The sequence below is a fragment of the Halichoerus grypus genome, chromosome 5, assembly GCF_964656455.1.
Source record: "Halichoerus grypus chromosome 5, mHalGry1.hap1.1, whole genome shotgun sequence".
Taxonomy (NCBI): Eukaryota; Metazoa; Chordata; class Mammalia; order Carnivora; family Phocidae; genus Halichoerus; species Halichoerus grypus.
Window position 1 is genome coordinate 153,630,879 of NC_135716.1, and position 17,604 is coordinate 153,648,482.

The 17,604-nt window shown below is 54.6% G+C and overlaps 2 protein-coding genes and 1 long non-coding RNA gene across 14 annotated transcripts in view; 1 reads left to right on the top strand and 2 right to left on the bottom strand.

Annotated features, from left to right (window-relative positions):
• ERI3 (ERI1 exoribonuclease family member 3) overlaps positions 1-7,619 on the top strand; it is a 126,652-nt gene extending 119,033 nt beyond the window's left edge. For all 11 annotated transcript variants that reach the window (XR_004922058.2, XM_036107524.2, XM_036107527.2 and 8 more), the window contains one exon: positions 7,091-7,619. Coding sequence is in view for 10 of the 11 variants with exons in the window: in XM_036107524.2 (XP_035963417.1) it covers positions 7,091-7,173 (83 nt within the window). In the remaining variant the exon portion in view is untranslated. The remainder of the gene's footprint in view (positions 1-7,090) is intronic.
• LOC118545359 (uncharacterized) lies at positions 1,021-3,863 on the bottom strand. Its single transcript, XR_013448209.1, has 2 exons — positions 3,318-3,863; positions 1,021-1,948 (listed from the first exon to the last, which is right to left on the bottom strand). It is a non-coding gene; the product is annotated as an uncharacterized LOC118545359 (long non-coding RNA).
• A 413-nt stretch (positions 7,620-8,032) lies between the features above and the next one.
• Positions 8,033-16,375, bottom strand: DMAP1 (DNA methyltransferase 1 associated protein 1). Of its 2 annotated transcripts, none has more exons than XM_036107517.2 (10): positions 15,978-16,375; positions 15,333-15,424; positions 14,877-15,072; positions 9,987-10,115; positions 9,691-9,858; positions 9,331-9,516; positions 9,133-9,204; positions 8,768-8,840; positions 8,334-8,629; positions 8,033-8,144 (listed from the first exon to the last, which is right to left on the bottom strand). In XM_036107517.2, exons 1-10 carry the CDS (start codon positions 16,080-16,082, stop codon positions 8,085-8,087), a joined length of 1,377 nt encoding a protein of 458 aa, XP_035963410.1. In that variant the 5' UTR covers positions 16,083-16,375; the 3' UTR covers positions 8,033-8,084. The 2 variants fall into 2 exon arrangements, with proteins under 2 accessions (XP_035963410.1, XP_035963408.1); XM_036107515.2 differs by having other exon boundaries at positions 9,987-10,145; positions 15,978-16,374.
• Between the last annotated feature and the right edge of the window lie 1,229 nt (positions 16,376-17,604).

The following is a 17,604-nucleotide window of genomic DNA, read 5'->3' on the forward strand; positions in this document are numbered from 1 at the left end:
GGTGACAGGTCCCGCCCAGCCTGGGAGTCTGGGTCAGGGTTGGTCTTGGGTGTCATCTTTGGCATTTGGGACCAATCCGGTCATTTGCCTGGCCAAGTCTGAGTTGGGCTTCTGGTGGCCAAATGTGATGTAAGTGACATAAGGCTTTGACGCCTGCTCGCTGGCCAGGCTGTTGTGGGGTGTTGGCACAGGCGTTTCCGGGCACTCTGCCCTCTCGGCCAGGCACACGCTCTCCCCGCCCCCCAAGTGGCTCTGAGCTGGCGGGTAATGGGCGTGTAATGGCCTCATTTCCATGCCCGGCCTCCAGGAGCGGCGGTAAGTGTTTGATTGCCTTAATTTCCAAACACATCATTATCCCAGCTTTACCAGCGCTTAATAAACACTTTATGAGGATTTTTTTAAAAACATCTTCGGTCCGCATACTTCTCTGAAGTGATAAACTCTAATTAAGTCTAATATTTAAAAATATGGTAATGGTGAGTTGTTTGAATAAGTGGACTGCATTTCTGTAATTTCATTATTACGTAAAACACGCTAATTATTTGGAGCGCGCTTATTACGGAGAGAGAAATCGCCTGCTAATCAAGATGAAATTGCCTTTTCCCCTTATTGTGGAACCACCGTCATCCTTCACCATCAGCCCTGTGGCACCTCCAGGCACCTCGGTGGGGTGGAGGGGGCGGAGGGGAGGGGCTAGAAGAAGGGGTCACTTTGGAGTTGAGGCTATAAGGGCCCTGTCTGGGGGGAAGCAGAGGGAGCTGTGGGAGCCGTGTCTGGGGAGAGGGTTCTATATCTGGGGGTGGTGTCAGCTGGGCCAGGGTAGCCCTGTCTGGGCGCCCAGGGGACTGCGTGGGCCATGTCTGGGACAAGGGAACGGGCTTGTGGGATCTCAGGGTATTACTGCTGGAATAACATTATTATTGGATATTATTGGAATAGCAACCACAATAATAATCACTCACCCAGCCACTGTTTTAAGCACTTCACAAATAAAAACTCATTTCATCTTTTCAACAACCCTTTGAGGAAAGTAGTTGCTATAATTATCATTATTGTTCCCATTTTAGAAAAGAAGAAACCAAGACACAGAGAGGTGAAATAAAAGCACCGTAACTTGCTCAAGTTCACAGTTACGAAGTGATGGAGTTTGGATTCGAACCCAGAATCTTAGGATATCCAGGGCTTTCTGCTGGTTCAGTCCCAAATTCACTGCCTTGGCTCCTGTCTTCCTTCGGAGCCACCCTGTGCTCTTCTACGCTGAGTTGTACCCAGCTGCAGCTTGAGATGCTGGCCCCCAGCATAGAGTTGCCCAGTTAGCAAATAAAAATACAGGACACCAATTAAATTTAAACTTCAGCCAAAGAACAAATAATTTTTTAGTATAATTATGTCCCCTCTGGGGCTGGGGACTTATTAATCTGGCAGTCTTCTGTCAAGCGGGCCCAGCATTGACCCACTGGCCCTTTGCTCTCAGGCACGTTGCTGCCAAGATGTGCAAACAGAAAGATGTAGCGGCCAAATGAGGTTCTAGAATGTCAACACACCAGGGTTCTTGCTCTCTCGTCTTTACTAAGGTTCCTGCTTCCAGTGCTGTTCTCCCCACCTCATCCCTGCTCCATGGGCTCTGGCCCCATTCCTCACCAGCTCCTGGAGATCACTAAGACAGTGTGCTTACCAGGCTGAGCTTTTTAGGCAGGAGACCTCAGGTTTGTCTGAGTCTTCCTTTAGGCCACACTGCCTTGCAGCCCTATAAAGTCAGCAGCGTGTCACCCTGCTGCCCCTGATGTCTCCCGGTCCAGTTCGCCGCTTTGATCATTTCATATTCATTCTCCTTCCTCGCTCCAACAGACTCACGTATGGGAATTGTATATATAATAGAGGCATCATTTCAGAAGGGTGGGGAAAGTGTGGACAGTTCAATCAATGGTGATAGGACAGTGGCTATCCACTAGGGAAGAAAAGTAAAGTTAGATCTTCTATTTCTCACCATATATGAAAATAAATTCCAGACAGATTAAAAAGTTAAATATAAAAACAAAGTATTAGAAGAAAATATATGATAGTTTTCTAATAGCACTGGGATAGGGAAGGCCTTTCTCAGTGAGATACAAAGCCTAGAAGCTGTAAAGGAAATGCCTGATACATTTAAATGTCCCATAGGAATCTCAAGATTAACACTAAGGTCATCACTGGCCCAAACCTACAGCACCTCAGGTTTGCCTTACCTCCATGAGTTTGACTAAGATCCTAGACTCAGCCCCCTACAGACCCACACCCTGATTTCCCCCCATTAAGGCTTGCTCATTCTGTTTCCTTAAAATCTCTTGCCTCTGTCCATGTCTCCACACCGTCAATACATCCCCATCTCCGTCTCCGCCGCCACTGGCCTGGTTCTGGGCCACCGTTTCTGGCCTGGACCATAGTACAGTCTGCTAGTCAGTGTCTGTGCCTTCATGGTTAACTCCTCCAATCCTTGAAACACAGATAGGCTCCTGTCTTGTCCCTCCTCATATATGTTAGCGTCTCCCCGTCATTCCCAGAATAAGAAGCTCTGAAGCTCCTTAGCTTAGCATCCAGTCTCCAGGGTTTCCTCTGGCCAGTCACTGCTGACCTGGCCAGCTTCGCCTCTCGCCACTCCCCTGCCTCTTACTCTTCATCACGCCCACCGCCTGCTAGACTTACGTGTTTTTGGACACACTACGTTTCCCCTCTAGCAAGGTGCCCGTACTATTCACTATGCCGGGATCACCTCTGCACTTCAAGCCCGGCTTGCTGGCCAGCTCCCCCTCACACCCCACCCCCACCGCCATGCGCCCTCAGACTTCTGCCTGGCTTTGTCCTCTGGGGAGCCCTTTCCTGATTCTCGGTGCCTTTTCTGTGCCGCCTTTCCCCGTAGCACTGCTCACACCACACCACTTCCAGGCCTGCCTCTGAGCTCCTTGAGGGCAGGGAGCAACAGTCTGCAGCGAGGCCTGTGACCCGGCACGGCCCATGTACACCCAGCGCACAGAAGTGTCGGTGTGTGTTTGCTGAATGAATGAGGGCACGGATAAATGGTCCTCCAAGAGTTTCCTTGGGCCCTTTCCCTGCTGAGGGTGGTCCTCACCCAGGCCCTGCTTCCTGCCCTCTACTGTTCAGTCCCCAGACAAGTGCCGCTAACTGGAGCGGCTTCCGGTCATTGTCCTGTGTCAGCCTTCACTGGGTGTCCTATAAGTGGTCTGAGCCCCCCTTCCACTAGCAGCTTTGCCAAGCAGATATTCGACTACCCTTGGGCCCAGCCAACAAGCTTATCCAAGTCAGGTGCTAGCCCCACTCACCTCTCGGAGGGATTTAAGCAGCTGCACATCTCCCGTTATGGTCTTGGCAATATAAAAATATTTCCAGTGTTAAGAATATTAATGCCCCAAACAGAAGAGAGTCGTCTTGTCACAAGCTGATAACCCTGCAGGAACATAAAATCAGGTTAGTCTTCTAGAATTTGGAGGTAAGGAAGACCTACCTCGGAGGCCTCCATTGTGGGCACAAGACTGTGTGCCTCCCACCCCTTACCCTCTACACCATAATGGGTTCAGGCTGGCCTCATTAGCTCAGTGAGAGGTGCCAGAAGGGGAGGCTGCTGACCCATGTGGCCCCAGGGCTTCAAGCAGAGGACTCTCCCAGAGGCCATGTTGTCACCAGCCTCACCCTGCTGCTGGCTCTCTCTGAACTCCTGGCCTGTTAAAAGGCCCAGATTTGCCTCTTCACCTCTGCCCCATTTCCTCATTTTCTAACTGTGCCATTGACTTTTTAAACTGATCAGTAGGTTGCACTGACTCATGAGGTTTCAAGGGCTAGAAAAAGAGCCTGGGCTGGAAGCCCATAACTGCCATACCACGGACTTGGTGAACTGAAACAAGTGTCTTCCCAATTCTGGGTCTCTCTTTCTTGGTTGTAGTGGACCAGTTACAGCAAGGTGGCCTCCAGAATCTTCAGTAAACAGGATCAGTAGTCAGTGTGAGCTTGTGCGATGAATGCTGGCTGCTCTCATCGCGTGTGCTGGCCTCTGTGTCATCTGTGCCAGAGATTGTACGGTATAGACCCTCTCACCATTGGGTCACCCGGGAAACTAGCGTCCTTGCCTCCCCTCCAAGAAGAGGACGTATTCCAAACCTAAAGCACCGACAAAGACGGGGTGTGGAAGGGTGTCACCTGCTCAGTGCTCACAGTTAACACATGTAGCGTCCCTTATCACCCCTAGTGGAGGAACCTGAAGTTCAAAGAAACGTAAGCACTTGCCACAAGCACACAGCCAGTGGGCAAAGTTAAGACTAGAAATGCGTCTGCCGTTGTCATTTTCAGAAAACAGAGGTTCCTGGAGATTGGAACACAGGGATTGGGGGTAGAGAGTGGCAGAGGTGAGACCAGAGAGAGCAGGGACCCGTTTTTACAGGGCCTTTACCTTTAAGTCATGTTAAAGAGTATAGCCTTGAACCTGAGGGCGGCGGGAGCCATTGAAAGGACTTAGAGAGACAAGGATGTGATCACTTGGGCTACAAGAGAATGGATTAGAGGGAGAAGAAAGAAGATAGGCTGTGTAAGAGCAAGAGATGATGGGGTCTGCACTGGGGTGGGGGGCGGAATGAAGGGAAGTAGATGATTAAACAGAGTAAGATAAAATCCAGTTGATACTTGAGATTTGGGGAAGGAGAGGGCAAAGTGTCAAGCCCGATTCTCAGGCTTCTTTGGGAGCACTTGGGGTGCTGTTCACTGGGATGGAGAACACTGGGTAGTGAAGACATGTGGGGAAGGAAATTGCATTACTGGGATGTTTTGAGTTTGTATGGATCTAGAAAGAGATGTTCCAGAGCTCAGGAGAGGTGCAGGCAGGAGATGGCGATCTTCAGGGCTCGCTGAAGCTCAGGGTGTGGATGAAGCCAGCCAGTGTGTCAGGGACAGACTGGGGCCAGGCACAGGTGGGAGGTCAGTGCTGGCCCACTGGATGGCTGGTGACCTGGCGGGGAGGGGCTGGGCACATTCACTTGGGCCAGGGGAGGCAGATTGAGCGATTTGTCCAGCAATGAGGGAGGAGCCAGATGAAGTCAATAGAAAACTAATTTTCTTTTCTGCTGGAAGAAATGAGGTGTGTGGCCGCTGGGTAATTGCAGATAACGAGGGGACTTATTCTTAATATGCACAGCGGCCATGGTCCCCAGAGTGCAGGAGACAGGAAGGATTGGAGGTGCCCTGACAAGGCCGGACTTCTTTGGGAAGAAAATCACCCTATCGTAGCCTTTTTGACGGTGCCATCACAGCCTCTGGACCCTATCATAAACCCTCCTGCCCCATCTCCAGCCTGCCCCCTTCCCCTTCCTGTCAGCTGCCTCACTCCTGTCGCATCCCCCTCCCTCCACCCTCTACCCCCACAGCACAGGCATACACACTAAGGGAGACAAATGATGGGGCCTCAGCTGAGCGGGGCGCGTGTCCGGCCCATAAACCACGGGGACGGGTCACGTCTGGAGTTGCCATGGCCGCCACTACCCACCCATCTGTCTTCCCACTGTCCTGCCTCAGACCAGCCCTCGTGGCTTCCTGAGTCCCTGGAGGAAAAGGGTGTCCCCTTGTCTGGGTATCACTTTTCCTTGCCCACATTCCCCTTGGGTACGTTCATGTCGAGGTCTGCGAAACAGGACCCTGTGTGACCTGTCTGCCCTCACAGAGTCGCATCTGGCTAATGACACGGGACCTGGGCTGGCCAAGACTCCCGCTTCCACAGCCCTTTTCTAGCTCTGTTGGGCCCCGTTTCCTAGTCTAAGGTTCTAGCAAGGGCAGGCTGGAGGGCTCAGTGGAAGGGGTTGGCCCTTGACAGATGCAGAGGCCTCCTGACCCCACCTTGACCTTGCCACCGCCCCACACCTGATTATGACATCTAAGTATAATGCTTCTGCAATCACAGCATCGATCCCATGAGGGCTGGTAGCGGCTGAGGTCCTGGTTATGGCCCAGGACCATCTATGGGAGGTGGGAGAGGGGTGGGAGGAGGGGCAGGCGAAGGGATGGGGAGCTGGCTGGTGTTCTGGGCAGTGGAACAGAAAAACCCTGGGCACCTGGGCCATTTCTGTCCTTGGCTTTCTGTAGAGGGACAAGCGTTGGGCAGCTGCACCTCCTGCTGGTGGCGTTAGAACTAGCCCTGGCCTATGTCCATGATACCGAAGGCGCGGAGTACCTGCTCCTGCAGCCGCCGGGGTTCCAGGACTTTCTCACAGGGACCAGTACTGGAGAAACTGCTGACACGGTCTGGCAGGAGCAGACCCACTTAGGTACAGCCAGAGGCAGGACCGAAGCCTGACTGGCACCAGCTTTGGGCCTAGTCGGGGGGAGAGGCAGGGCTTAGACTGAGCACACAGGCATGTCTAGTAGAAGATTGCTGGCCCAGGTGTCAAAGGTCCGCAAACCTGGACCCTCTCCGCTGCTCTGGGGCGACATGGGGGAGCAGGTGCCCAGAGCAGGGTGACCAGGCCCCCGGCCCCAAAGTGCCAAGGCTTGTGCCTCGTCACCAGCGATTATGGCCTGGGCCATATCTCTTTTTCACTCACACACACACACACACACACACACACACACGCAAATGCCGGCAAAGTCACCCTGGCCGTGGGCGTGATGAATGGCCGCACAGTAATGAAATGGAGACATCAAGGCGGGTGGCGGGAAGACGGAGTGTGGCGGACGGGCCGTCCCCACGCGGCGGCAACAAGAAGGATCGCCCAGCGGCCGGGGGCCGTCAAGGGAGAAATTACACATTTACTCTGCCTTTTTCTTACTGCGACGGCGCCCATACATCACCGCTGGGGCCGGGGTGGGACATGCCGGCCAATTTCCAGCATGAATTATGGGACTGAGCAGCATTGAGACCACGCTTCCTGCCGGCCCAGCCTCATCCAGCCCAACCTGAGGCTGGAGATGCTGCCACCAGGGCACAGGACCCCCTAGTTTAGAGCCTGTGGCTCCTGAATCTGACCCTGCTCCCCTCCCCCACCCATGTAAGAGCACCTGTGGGCACAGAGGGGAAGGATCTGGGACCCATCTAAATGTCTTCTGTTTCTCTTCTCAGATGACTGCAAGAACATTGCCAACATCATGAAGACACTTGCATATCAAGGCTTCATTTTCAAGCAGACATCAAAGCCATTCTGATTGGCCGAGGACGGGATGGGGCAGGACAGGGTAGCTGCTTGGCCCAGCCCAGAACCCTCCTTTCCCTCACCAGAGGGGAAAAGGGAGAGTGGCACAGCTCTACATCCAGTGTCCCCCAGCCTGCCCTGTGGGCTTGTGCCCTGGGTAAGGCCTTGGCCACTCGGCCCCTCTGGAGCAGACACTTTGTGCCCCCCACCCCGACCCCTCAACCTCAGCCCAGTATTAGCCCCTCCCACTGTGGGCCTGGGCTAGGGGGACCCAGGCACTCACCGCCTCTTCCCTGGTACACAGGCTTCTGCTGGGGCCACCGAGCCCCCCTGTGCCCCCTCCCATCTGTAGTGCATGGTGTGTGGTGCCCCCAGGGCTCCAGGACAGATCAGGCCCCACCTTGTGTCTACCCCCATCCCCGCTGTGAACGTGCCACTGAATAAAGTCGGGGAAACGAGGCTCTGGGTGTGTGTGGACCAGGCGCTGCTGTGCCTGCTGCCGTCCAAGGTATACAAGGGCTAGAGCACGTTCCAGGCTGCTCTGGGCTGAAGGCCACCGGTGCGGCTGGCTGTCACTGGAGCACCTGTGAGACCCTCCCTGAATAAGCACAGGGCCGCGGGGACTGTCTAAAAGCATGAGGCAGTGTTCCAGTGGCTGGTATCTGAGGCCACTGCAATGTGTGAACCACCTCGAGTGCAGAACCAAGTACAGATGTTTGGGCAAAACTGGCAGCGGTGAGAGGGCTGCTAAGGGCCTCCCCGCAGGCAGGTCCCAGCGCCACCCCTGTGGAGTCGGGGTGGTGACTGCTCCCACATGCCCCCCCGCAGCCAGAGGCATCACAAGTGGTGGGAAGGAAAAGGAAGCAGCCTGGTCCAACTCTGCAGCTCTATTTACACAGCAGCACCCACACCCCGTGTGGCCTCTCATGGCTTCTTGGCTTTCTTCACAGAAGAGGAACTGGAGGCTGATTCCCGTCGCTTCCTCTGAGAAGACACAGAAGGCGCTGGAGTCAGGGGCCCCCGAAGCTCTACTCGGGCTTGGTGCATGTGTTTCACACTCAGGGCAGGTGATGCCCCCTGGCCACCCTGTCCTACCCTCAGGCCCAGAACCCAGCAGAGTAACCACTCCCACTGCCGGCACGAGACGGAGCGGGGCCGGTTCCAGGCTCTTACCGAATTGGGCGTGAGGGGCGCGCCCACCACATCAATGATGGTGTCCTTGGTGGGGTCGGGGCCGAGGCCGGGTTCGGGTACGGCTGGCTCAGCAGAGGCCGGGGCCGGGCCGGGTGCTGGCGTGGCGGGGCCCCCGAGCACGCCGGTCCTGGCCAGGGCCTCGTGCCGGTGCCGCAGCATCTGGAGCTCGTACTCGCAGTTGGCGCAGGCCTGCTTGAGCTCGTAGAGCAGCACCAGGTCGCTCCTCAGCTCGTTGAACATGTGCACCAGCTCCTCCGTGGGCGTCGGGCTCAGCTCTGCAGGCGGCGGGTGGAGGGCGCGGGCAGAGCCAGGGTGTGCGGGAAGGCCAGCGACCGGAAGTGCCCCCCCCCCCCCGCCCAGCCTTGATGGGCAGCCGCGGGTGGGTAGCTCCTGCGGGCCCAGTCCCCACTCACCCACACCAAGCTCCAGCAGCATCTGCTCCAGGGCCTTGATCTTCTTCTGCCCCACAGAGCTTGGCAGCTTCATCTGCAATGACCCAGGCTGCTAAGCCCTCTCCCCGACAAGTGGTTAAGGATGAGGGGGACCAAAAGCAAGGGGGAGTGGGAGAGAAGTGAACCCCGGAGGCAGCTCTACGTCCGAAAAGGAAATAACCAGCAAGTGGAGCAGAGCAAGAGCTCTGACCCCAGCCCAGCCACATCCCCGAGACCTCCCTCTCTGCAGCACGTGGCACCCCCTCCCGGTGCTCCGGTGCCCCGGCTGCCGCACGCAGGCTGCGGGGAGCCCAGGGCCCCAGCACGGTGACGGAGGCGACACGTACCCGCTGGCTCCGCAGGGTGACGCCGGCAGACTTGAAGTCCGGGAACTTGATGCCTGCAGTCTCAGGAACAGCCTGGGGGAGAAGTTACGGAGACCGAGGTGTGGCAGCGAGAGGGCCCAGGGTTAGTCCCGGCACCCCGCCAGCTCTGGGTGCTCTCGGAGCCCTGCACCCTGAGCTGGGCTGACTCCGTCTCCGCACCGGCTTCTCCGCCTCCTTTTTCTGGGGTAGCTTCTTCTTGGGGGCTTTGCGCTCCGTGCGCCGCTGCTCCGCGGTGGTGTCCGCCGCTGTTATCAGCTTCTGCAGGTCCTGGCTGCGCTTCTCCCGCTCCTTCTTCCGGGCCTCGATCTTGCGCAGCTCCTGCAGCAGATACTCCTCCTCCGCCACCTGGGAGAGCGAGAGGCCGCCGTGTGCACGGCAGGGGGCGGCGCAGAGCCGGGGTGCGGGGCCACCGGGCTGTCTGAGGGACCGCGAGGGAGGGGAAGGGGTGTGGAGCAGGGACAGTGGCTCGTGAGGAAACCGAGAGCAGGCAGGATGGAAGCCAAGGGCTTCAGGGCCGACCTGCTCCGGGGTCCGGTTGTAGAGACGCTCCAGCTGCTCCTTCCGCCGTCGCTCGTGCCCAGCATCAAATACCGGTATCTTGAGGTCCGTGCCCGGCACAGCCCGCACATTGGCAAGCTTGGCACAGATGTGGTAGTACCGCTCCTTCAGGTCCTCCACAGAACGCTTCTGAACAGAAAGGCGCGGCGGGAAGGGACGATGAATGCCCAGAGGCACAGGGGCGGGGTCGCGTGAAGGCAGGGGGCCTGCCAGGCGCAGGGGTTGGGCGCACGTGCAGATGCATGACACCAGCTCACCTTGAACTGCTGGTGGTCGTAGCGGTCATGGATAACTACAAAACGTAAGTCAAAGCGGCGGCTGAGGTCAAAGAGATGGTCCGTTTCTGCCTTGGTCCAAGCGTCGTCGTGAAGGTACAGCTGGTACTCCTGCTCGGAATACACGGGAACCTGCACAGTCTACTGGCACAGAGGGACAGAGTGGGGCACACCACATCAAGTCACGGCCAGCGGGCTCCAGCCCCCGCGATCACAGCCCCTCCTGTGTACCGCCCATCCCGAGGCTGGACCAAAGCAAACCCTCTGCCGGGGGCCCTGCACAGGGCAGCCTGCAAATGCTGTTTCCACGTGAGGAAACACTGCTTGCCTAGAGACCCCGGCAGGCTCTAGGATCGCAGCCTGCCTCTGGATTGGGTCAGGAGCGACCTGACCATGCCTTCGGCTCCGGAGCCTCAGTGACAGGATGCATGCTCCCGTCCCCAGGGTTCAGGTGAGGGGCTCACATGTAAGTGCTTCTGTGGAGTCCAAAGGTTAACTCTGGAGTAGAGCAGATGGCTAAATACTGGAGAAAGGCCCAGGATCCCGGAGTCCCTGGAACCCTTGTCTGAAGCACTCCTGCCACCCAGTGGTGACAATGACACTTGCAGCTCCCCAGAGCAGGCCAAGGTCCCTTCTCTCTACAGAATAAAGGGGCCTGAATCCTACTCCCAGTACATGCACCCCTACACACGTCCCTGCCTCCCCTCTGCCACGCCCCCAACCCCAGACCTTCCTCATGGACAAAAAGCACCACCACCAGCTGGGCCTGTCAGTCAGAGACCCCAGGAAGGAGTCAACGTTAGGCTGGACTAGGGAAGTCCCTTTTCTCTATCAAAGACCAACCACATTGGCTCTAAACCTGCTCTCAAGACCCTATTTCCAGCTGCCTCTTAGACTTCTCCTACTGGAGGTCCCACATACACATATACCTCCAACTTCATGTGTTCAGGTGACAGATAGTGCTGATCATTTGCAATATACAACAAATATTAATCATGTTGTACACCTGACACTAACAGAATATTATATGTTGATTACACCTCAACAGAAATGGATGCGAGTGTTCAGTACTGAGCTCGTCACCCTCCCTCAAACTTCTAGCTCTTCCAGTTCAGTTCTCAGTCAGTGTCACCATTAGCCAACACAGGTACCCAAGCCAGAAGACTGGAAACCATCTTTAACTCCCACCTTTACCTTTGACCCCTCCCCTTCCACAAAGCTGTGGCTTTTACCCCCAGGATCTCTCATCTCCACCTGCCACATCGCAGTCAGACCACCACCACCACCACGTGCATCAGAGAAACAGCCTCCCCACCTGCCTCTCTGCCTCCATTTGATCCTCCTCCCAGCAATTCTCCATCCGCAGCCAAGATGTGATCTCTCTGACCAGTGCTACCTAAAGGACAGGCTGCAGACCAGTGCTGTTTGCAAACTGGTACCAGTGGTCTACGTAAGTATGGAAAGTGAGAGTAGGCAACTGGAAAAGTAGGAGTGAGAGTACGATAATTTCACAGAAATCACGTGCCACTGAGTCGAATATGAAGAAACATGGGGGAGGGGGGCGCCTGGGTGGTTCAGGTTGTGATCTCAGGGTCCTGGGATTGAGCCCTGTGTCGGGGGGTCTGTGCTCAGTGGGGAGTCTGCTTCTCCCTCTCCCTCTACCCCTCCATGCCCCCCACTTGTGCTCACTCTCTCTCAAATAAGTAAATAAAATCTTTAAAACAAACACAGACTTGTATTTGGTCTTTTCTTATAACCTTACTATCAGTCTCTGATGGATTGGAAATATTTTTTTAAGGTCCTTCATCACAGATAATTTCAGAAGCACTGTTCTAGAATAAATATCTGATCATGTCACCCAAACATCTCTTCCTAAAACCCTCAGAAGTTCTATACTACACTAAAAGTGCCTTCTAGCTAATTCACAAACTCCTCAAAAGCACAGGTCAGCACAGGACCAAGCACACTCTAAGTATCGATGAATAGTTACAGAATCAACCAATGGGTGGACGACCTGCCCTCTCTGCAGCCACTGTCCCTCATGCACCCGAAGTTCCAAACAAATGACTAGCAGTGTCGGGAACACGCCAGGCTCTCCCCCTCAGCCTGAAGTGCATTCCCACTTCCACATTCCTTCTTCTAATAGATAACTTCTCATCCTTTTGGTCTCTTACAGGCATTAGCTCCTCTGGGAAGTCACTCTGGTTTCCCAGGCTTGGTTAGGTATCCCTCCCATGTATTTCAATTCCATTTAATTAAAAAAAAAAAAAAAAAAAGCTCAGGAACTGTGTAGCCAGTCCTGCTCTCAAGGAGCTCACAGTCAAGTGAGGGAGCCATTCATTCATTCATGTATTTATCCTGGGCCTGCCAGACCTATGCTGGGAACACAGTGCTGAATAAGACAGACAGTGCCCTTACCTTCTCAGAGCTCACAGTCCAGCTGAAAAAATAATTTAGTCCAGTGTGGCGAGTTTGATGCCAAAGGTATACCTAAGGGTATAATGAGTGACACCTGATCCAGCCTGGGGATAAGGGTTGGTCAGGGAAGAGGTGACAGGAGACACTAAGGTTACTTTGAAAGAGAAGAGAGAAATGATCATGATTCTCTTTTGTGAAGACCACCCCGGCAGCAATAAGGACAGATGGGGGGAAACAAGAGCCTGGGAGGCCAGCTGGCAGGTTTTGGAAACAATCCAGGGGAGAAGGGAAGAGGCCGGAACTACAACAGCACCAGTGGAAGGTAGAGAACAGGGCACAGACATAACTTTGGGTTAAAACCACAGGACTTGGCACCTGGACATGAGGGATGAAGGAAGACGCCGTCACAGGTGACCCCTGTGTCTCGGGCTTGAGCAAGAGAGCGGCTGGGGAGTCACAGACTGAGAGTGGGGCCCCAGGAACCAGCAGTACTGGAGGGAAGATCATTAGTTCACCTTACTCCGACTTCATTCTCCACCTGCAGTCACCATGATCTTCCTAAGACTCGAACTGGATCCTGACAGTACTCTATTTAAAAATCTGTCAGTCGCTACCCAAGGATATGAGGGCCAAGCCCAGATTCCTGAGCCTGGTTGCCAAGCCCTGCCTGACCTGGCCCTGCTGACCTCTCAGGCCTCACCTTCCACCATGTCCTACCCCGGGCTTTAGGCTTCATCAGGAGGGAAATGCCTGCAGCAGGCCATACGTGGGACGGGTTTTCTATCTCTGCCTTTGCTCCTGCTGGCCCCTCTGCCTGAAAGTCACTACACTCCTTTTCTAACATCGCCTGGTGACCTCCTTTAGGACACAACTCCAGCCCTAACTGCTCCAGGAAGCTTCCATGGCCTTCAGGTCCTCCCAAAACAGCATGTATCCTACCAAACTGTAACTGCCTGTGGCTCTCCCCACTCCCTCCCCAACATTATGGAGAGTTTCCTGCAGGCAGATATTGTTTCTGGTGCATTTTTTTGTTCTCAATGCCCAGGGCTTGACTTGGCATGAAGCAGCATTTACCAAATACAGAATGAACATTCTTTCATCTTCTCCTCAAATTGTCTGATCCAACCTTCCCTCCCATCGCCTCAACATCTCACCTCTTGGTTGTCCCTTCTCAATCCTACACCTCCAGCCTCTCCCTCCGCTGGACCTGAGGGCATCTGAGGATGGTGCTGAGATGGAGGAAAACCAGGTCTGTCTGGGGTGGGGGAGAATGATGGGTCATACCCGGATGCGCTCAGTCCGAGAAGCCTGTGAGACATCCAGGCAGAGCTGTGCAGGGACAGCTGGCTACACAGGGCTGGGGGGGAAAGTCGGGACTTGAAGTCATGGGATCAGGCCCCAGTGTTTTCAGCCTCCAAGTCTAGGCTACTCCGGGCTGTAGGGACCATGACACCATATCGTATAATGGCTTGAACAACAGCCTAGGAAATCCTAGCCTAGCCCAGCTCTGCTTCTCACTGGCTGGGGGAGTGTGGGTAAGGCCCTGCTCTGAGCCTCGGTAACCTAGACCAGAGATGATTCAGCTCGGACTAGGGTGCCAGCACAGGGAATGAGGAACAAAGGCAGACATGGTTTATTATGGAAACAGAAAGAGCAGGACTCGATGAGATTATCACTGAGATTTAGTTCAAATGCCACCTTCTCAGAGAGGCCCACCCTAACCACATTACCTAAATTAGGCCTCCCCTACGCTTCCAAGTTCACTCTTTAACTCATTTCATATTCCATTCATATCCTGGTTTCATTTTACTGACGGCTCTTATCTGAAAGAATCCAATTTATTTGCTTACATGTTTGTTATCTGTCTTCCCCTATCTTCTTTGTCCTGTTGTTGACTGAAATAATTAGAGACTACAGGAGAAGTGAAGTCAAGGATGATTCTCAAGTTTCTGGTTCGGATAGCTGGGTGGACGGTGGTGCCACTCACTGATGTGGGTGAGGAAGAGAGGGAATGGATGAGTTCTGCTCAAGGGTACCTATTTGAAGTTCTTGTGGGGCCTTCATGGAGAGACATTAAGTAAATGATTGGCTATCGCTCTGGCCTGGAGACATTAAGTGGGGTCACTGGCATGTAGCAGGCAACTGAAGCCACAGAGAAAATGAGACACACTAGGGAGAAAGTACAGAGAGACAAGGACACAGCTCTGAGGAACAGCAACATCTGAAGGGCCAAGAGAAGCCACCAAAAACCAGACCAGGCCCAGGAAAGGACAGGATCCCATGGGCGGAAGAGACCCATGAAGTCTCACCCTGCAGCTATTTGCCATGTGGACTGAGTGGGCAACTGTGGTTGACACAAAGACTGACCGTGCCTCTGGAGCCAACCCCAGGAGGCTGAGAGCTCCCAGGAGTAGCTCAGAGACCTTGGCCTGTGTCCAAATGGTGATGGCTCACCTTATTGAACCTGGCAAAGGGGTAGTCCTTGCCCTCCTCAGCTGCCCGTCGCCAGTGGAAGAACATAGCTCCATCCTTGCGGGCTGGGTTGGTGAATGGCATCCACTTCCAGGGCCGCACCTTCTTAGAGCCCAACTTGGCTTTCACTGTGCGGTAGCCTTGACCAGTGTCACTGGGTAGCAGTGGGGGTGCATCCCTGGCAGTAGGGTTTGGAGAGATGGGAGGTTAGAGTCAGAGGTGTGTAGAGAGCCTCTGGGCCCAGGCTGATCTACCCTAGAGCAAGAAAGTCACATCCTGGAACGAGAGGTCTGAGCTCCTCCTGCATCCTCCTGAGTTAGCAGGAGCCCCAACTGCGGAGGGAGGCAGGGAGAGAATTGGCAGAGAAAACCAGGAGATAGGGACATGCAGACTGGTCAGGGAACCAGAACCTGGGGGGCTTGGGATTCTAATACTTGCTTCTTGTCAGAGTAGAGCAGTGCATAGACCTCTCGGTGCATGCCCTCAGGCCTCTTGAAGGTCAGTGTCTCGGAGGATTTCTTGGACTTTTTCTGAGAAGGGAAACCACAGGATAAGAACCACAGCCTAGACTCCCTTCCCTGAAAATTCTCTAGCCCAGCTCAATCCCTGAACAAAACAGCACCTACAGGTACAATGACACACATACACACTTGACACATAATGACACACTGAGAAGGCCCACTCATAGGGGCACCCCTAGTTGGGGCAGGTCATTCCCCTTCCCAACCCCACCTCACCTGGGTAGAACCCTGACCTGTGAGAGTAGAAGATACTTTTCCACCGTCTCTCAGAATGTCACACTGACTTGGTGCCACCCCGCCCCCCATATCCTACAAGTGTCTCACTCTTTTGGTACTCTCATCTCTTATGAGTATCACACTTTCTTGGTCCCCACCATTTCCCATGGGTGTCCCACCACCTCCATCCCATCTCAAGGTAACACATACTCTCTAACCCATTATGTCCCACCTTTTACCGCCCATCTCCTTAGAAGCGCAGCACCAGCCCCCATTCCCCCCCCCGTTGTCACTGCTCCCCACCACTTCATGCCTAGTACCCAAGGCTCTCAGGCGCCCCTGCTACCTTGTCCGGGTTGATAATGTCCTTCTTGCTGATGGTCCCGGAAGCTGCATCCCCGTCTGGACCTCCGAGTTCTAGAATGTCCCGCACATCCGCGCCTGTAGCCATCGCGCCTGATGGGGGAGCGCCCCGAGGTCAAGGGTCAGTGCCTGAGAAGGGACCAGGCTCAGGCCAGGGGGCGGAGCCACTTCAGCCCCAAGTGAGGCGGGGTGAAGAGGCGGGCCGCTAGGAGGAGGGTAGTCCGGGTCGGGTCGGGGGTTCCGCCTGCGTCCCACCGTTTGGGCCTCCCTAACGGCCCGGACTGCCCCCTAAGCCCCAACGCCTCGGCAGCTGGATTCCCCTGACTGCCGGAGGTACCGCTCCCCTACCCCCGCAAAGCCGCGGACAGAAACTTCCGGTCGTGCGCACTCGAAACGCGGCCGGCAGGAACACTTCCGGTCTGTGCTGAGCGGAAATGGAGCCGGCTGGCAACCCAGTGCGAAAGCGGCTGCCTGTGGTGATCCCGTCGCGGGCTTGGCTCCCACGGGCTCGCCAGTGTTCGGGTGCTGCCTGCTTTCTGGCATTTTCCCTCTACATTACTCTGTTGCATCTCGGGCAATAAAAACAGCGCAGAGCTTTATGACCTTGAAGTCGCTTAATTCCTCTGAACCCGTTTCATTTGTAAAATGGAAATTGTAATGGCACCTGCTTAAATGAAGTACCGATAATCCATGCAAAACATTAGCAAATTGCCTATCACGTTTAATTTTTTTATTAAATGAATTAGTGGTATTAATGGCCCCTGTTCATTAAATGCTGTGTGTACCAGGCACTGTGCTAAGCGTCGGGGATGAAGAGAGAAACTAGTCAAGGCGGAGCATCCCCAGGATGGCTGCCAAGATGGAGCGAGGTCTGGACCTTCACTTGCACCTCCTCTGATGGAGCTCCCCTCCCATGGGGCTTTCCTGGAGCCAGCTTCCTGGAACTAAACTAGTCCGGGAGCTAACTGCACTAGTGTGGGTTACAAAGAGGCCCAAGAACACAGCCCCAAGCAGGGAGCAGCTAGAAGTCTCTCTTAAAGGAAGAAATTTACTAATCTCCTGGAGAGAGAGACGTCTAGAACAGGAGGTCCTGAGGAAGGGCGGAAGGGACGGGGAAAGCAGCTCCCAGCTTCAGCCTCTGCATACCAACCTGCAAACATGGAAGACACGTAGTCATTGAACATGGACTGTGGGCTTGTTAAGGCATTAAGGAAACCAGCCCCCAAGCCAGCTTGCCAAAGAACCAAGCAGGGACTAGAGGAGCACACAGCCTGCACAAGTCAGCTATCAATGTGGTAGCCTGTTCTGGCTTGGTGGGGACAGGCACGCAGCAGCTGGGCTGCAAGCCTACCTAGACTCCAAGACTTTGGAGAACTGGGCCTGGAAGTAGAAACCTTGCCCTTTTCCAGAGACCTGATTTCTGGGTGAATCTTCTGGGCTCTAAACAGTCTCTAGGCAAAGCCAGGGTCTTGTGCAGAAATTGCCCACAGGGTAAGGCAGAAATTGCCCACTCCTTGGAGCCAGAAGTGGACAGAGCAATGGGAAAGAGTCCTGCACCTCTGCCTCAAACACTTGACTCTACTTGTACTTAGTTGCGTAAGTATTTAAGA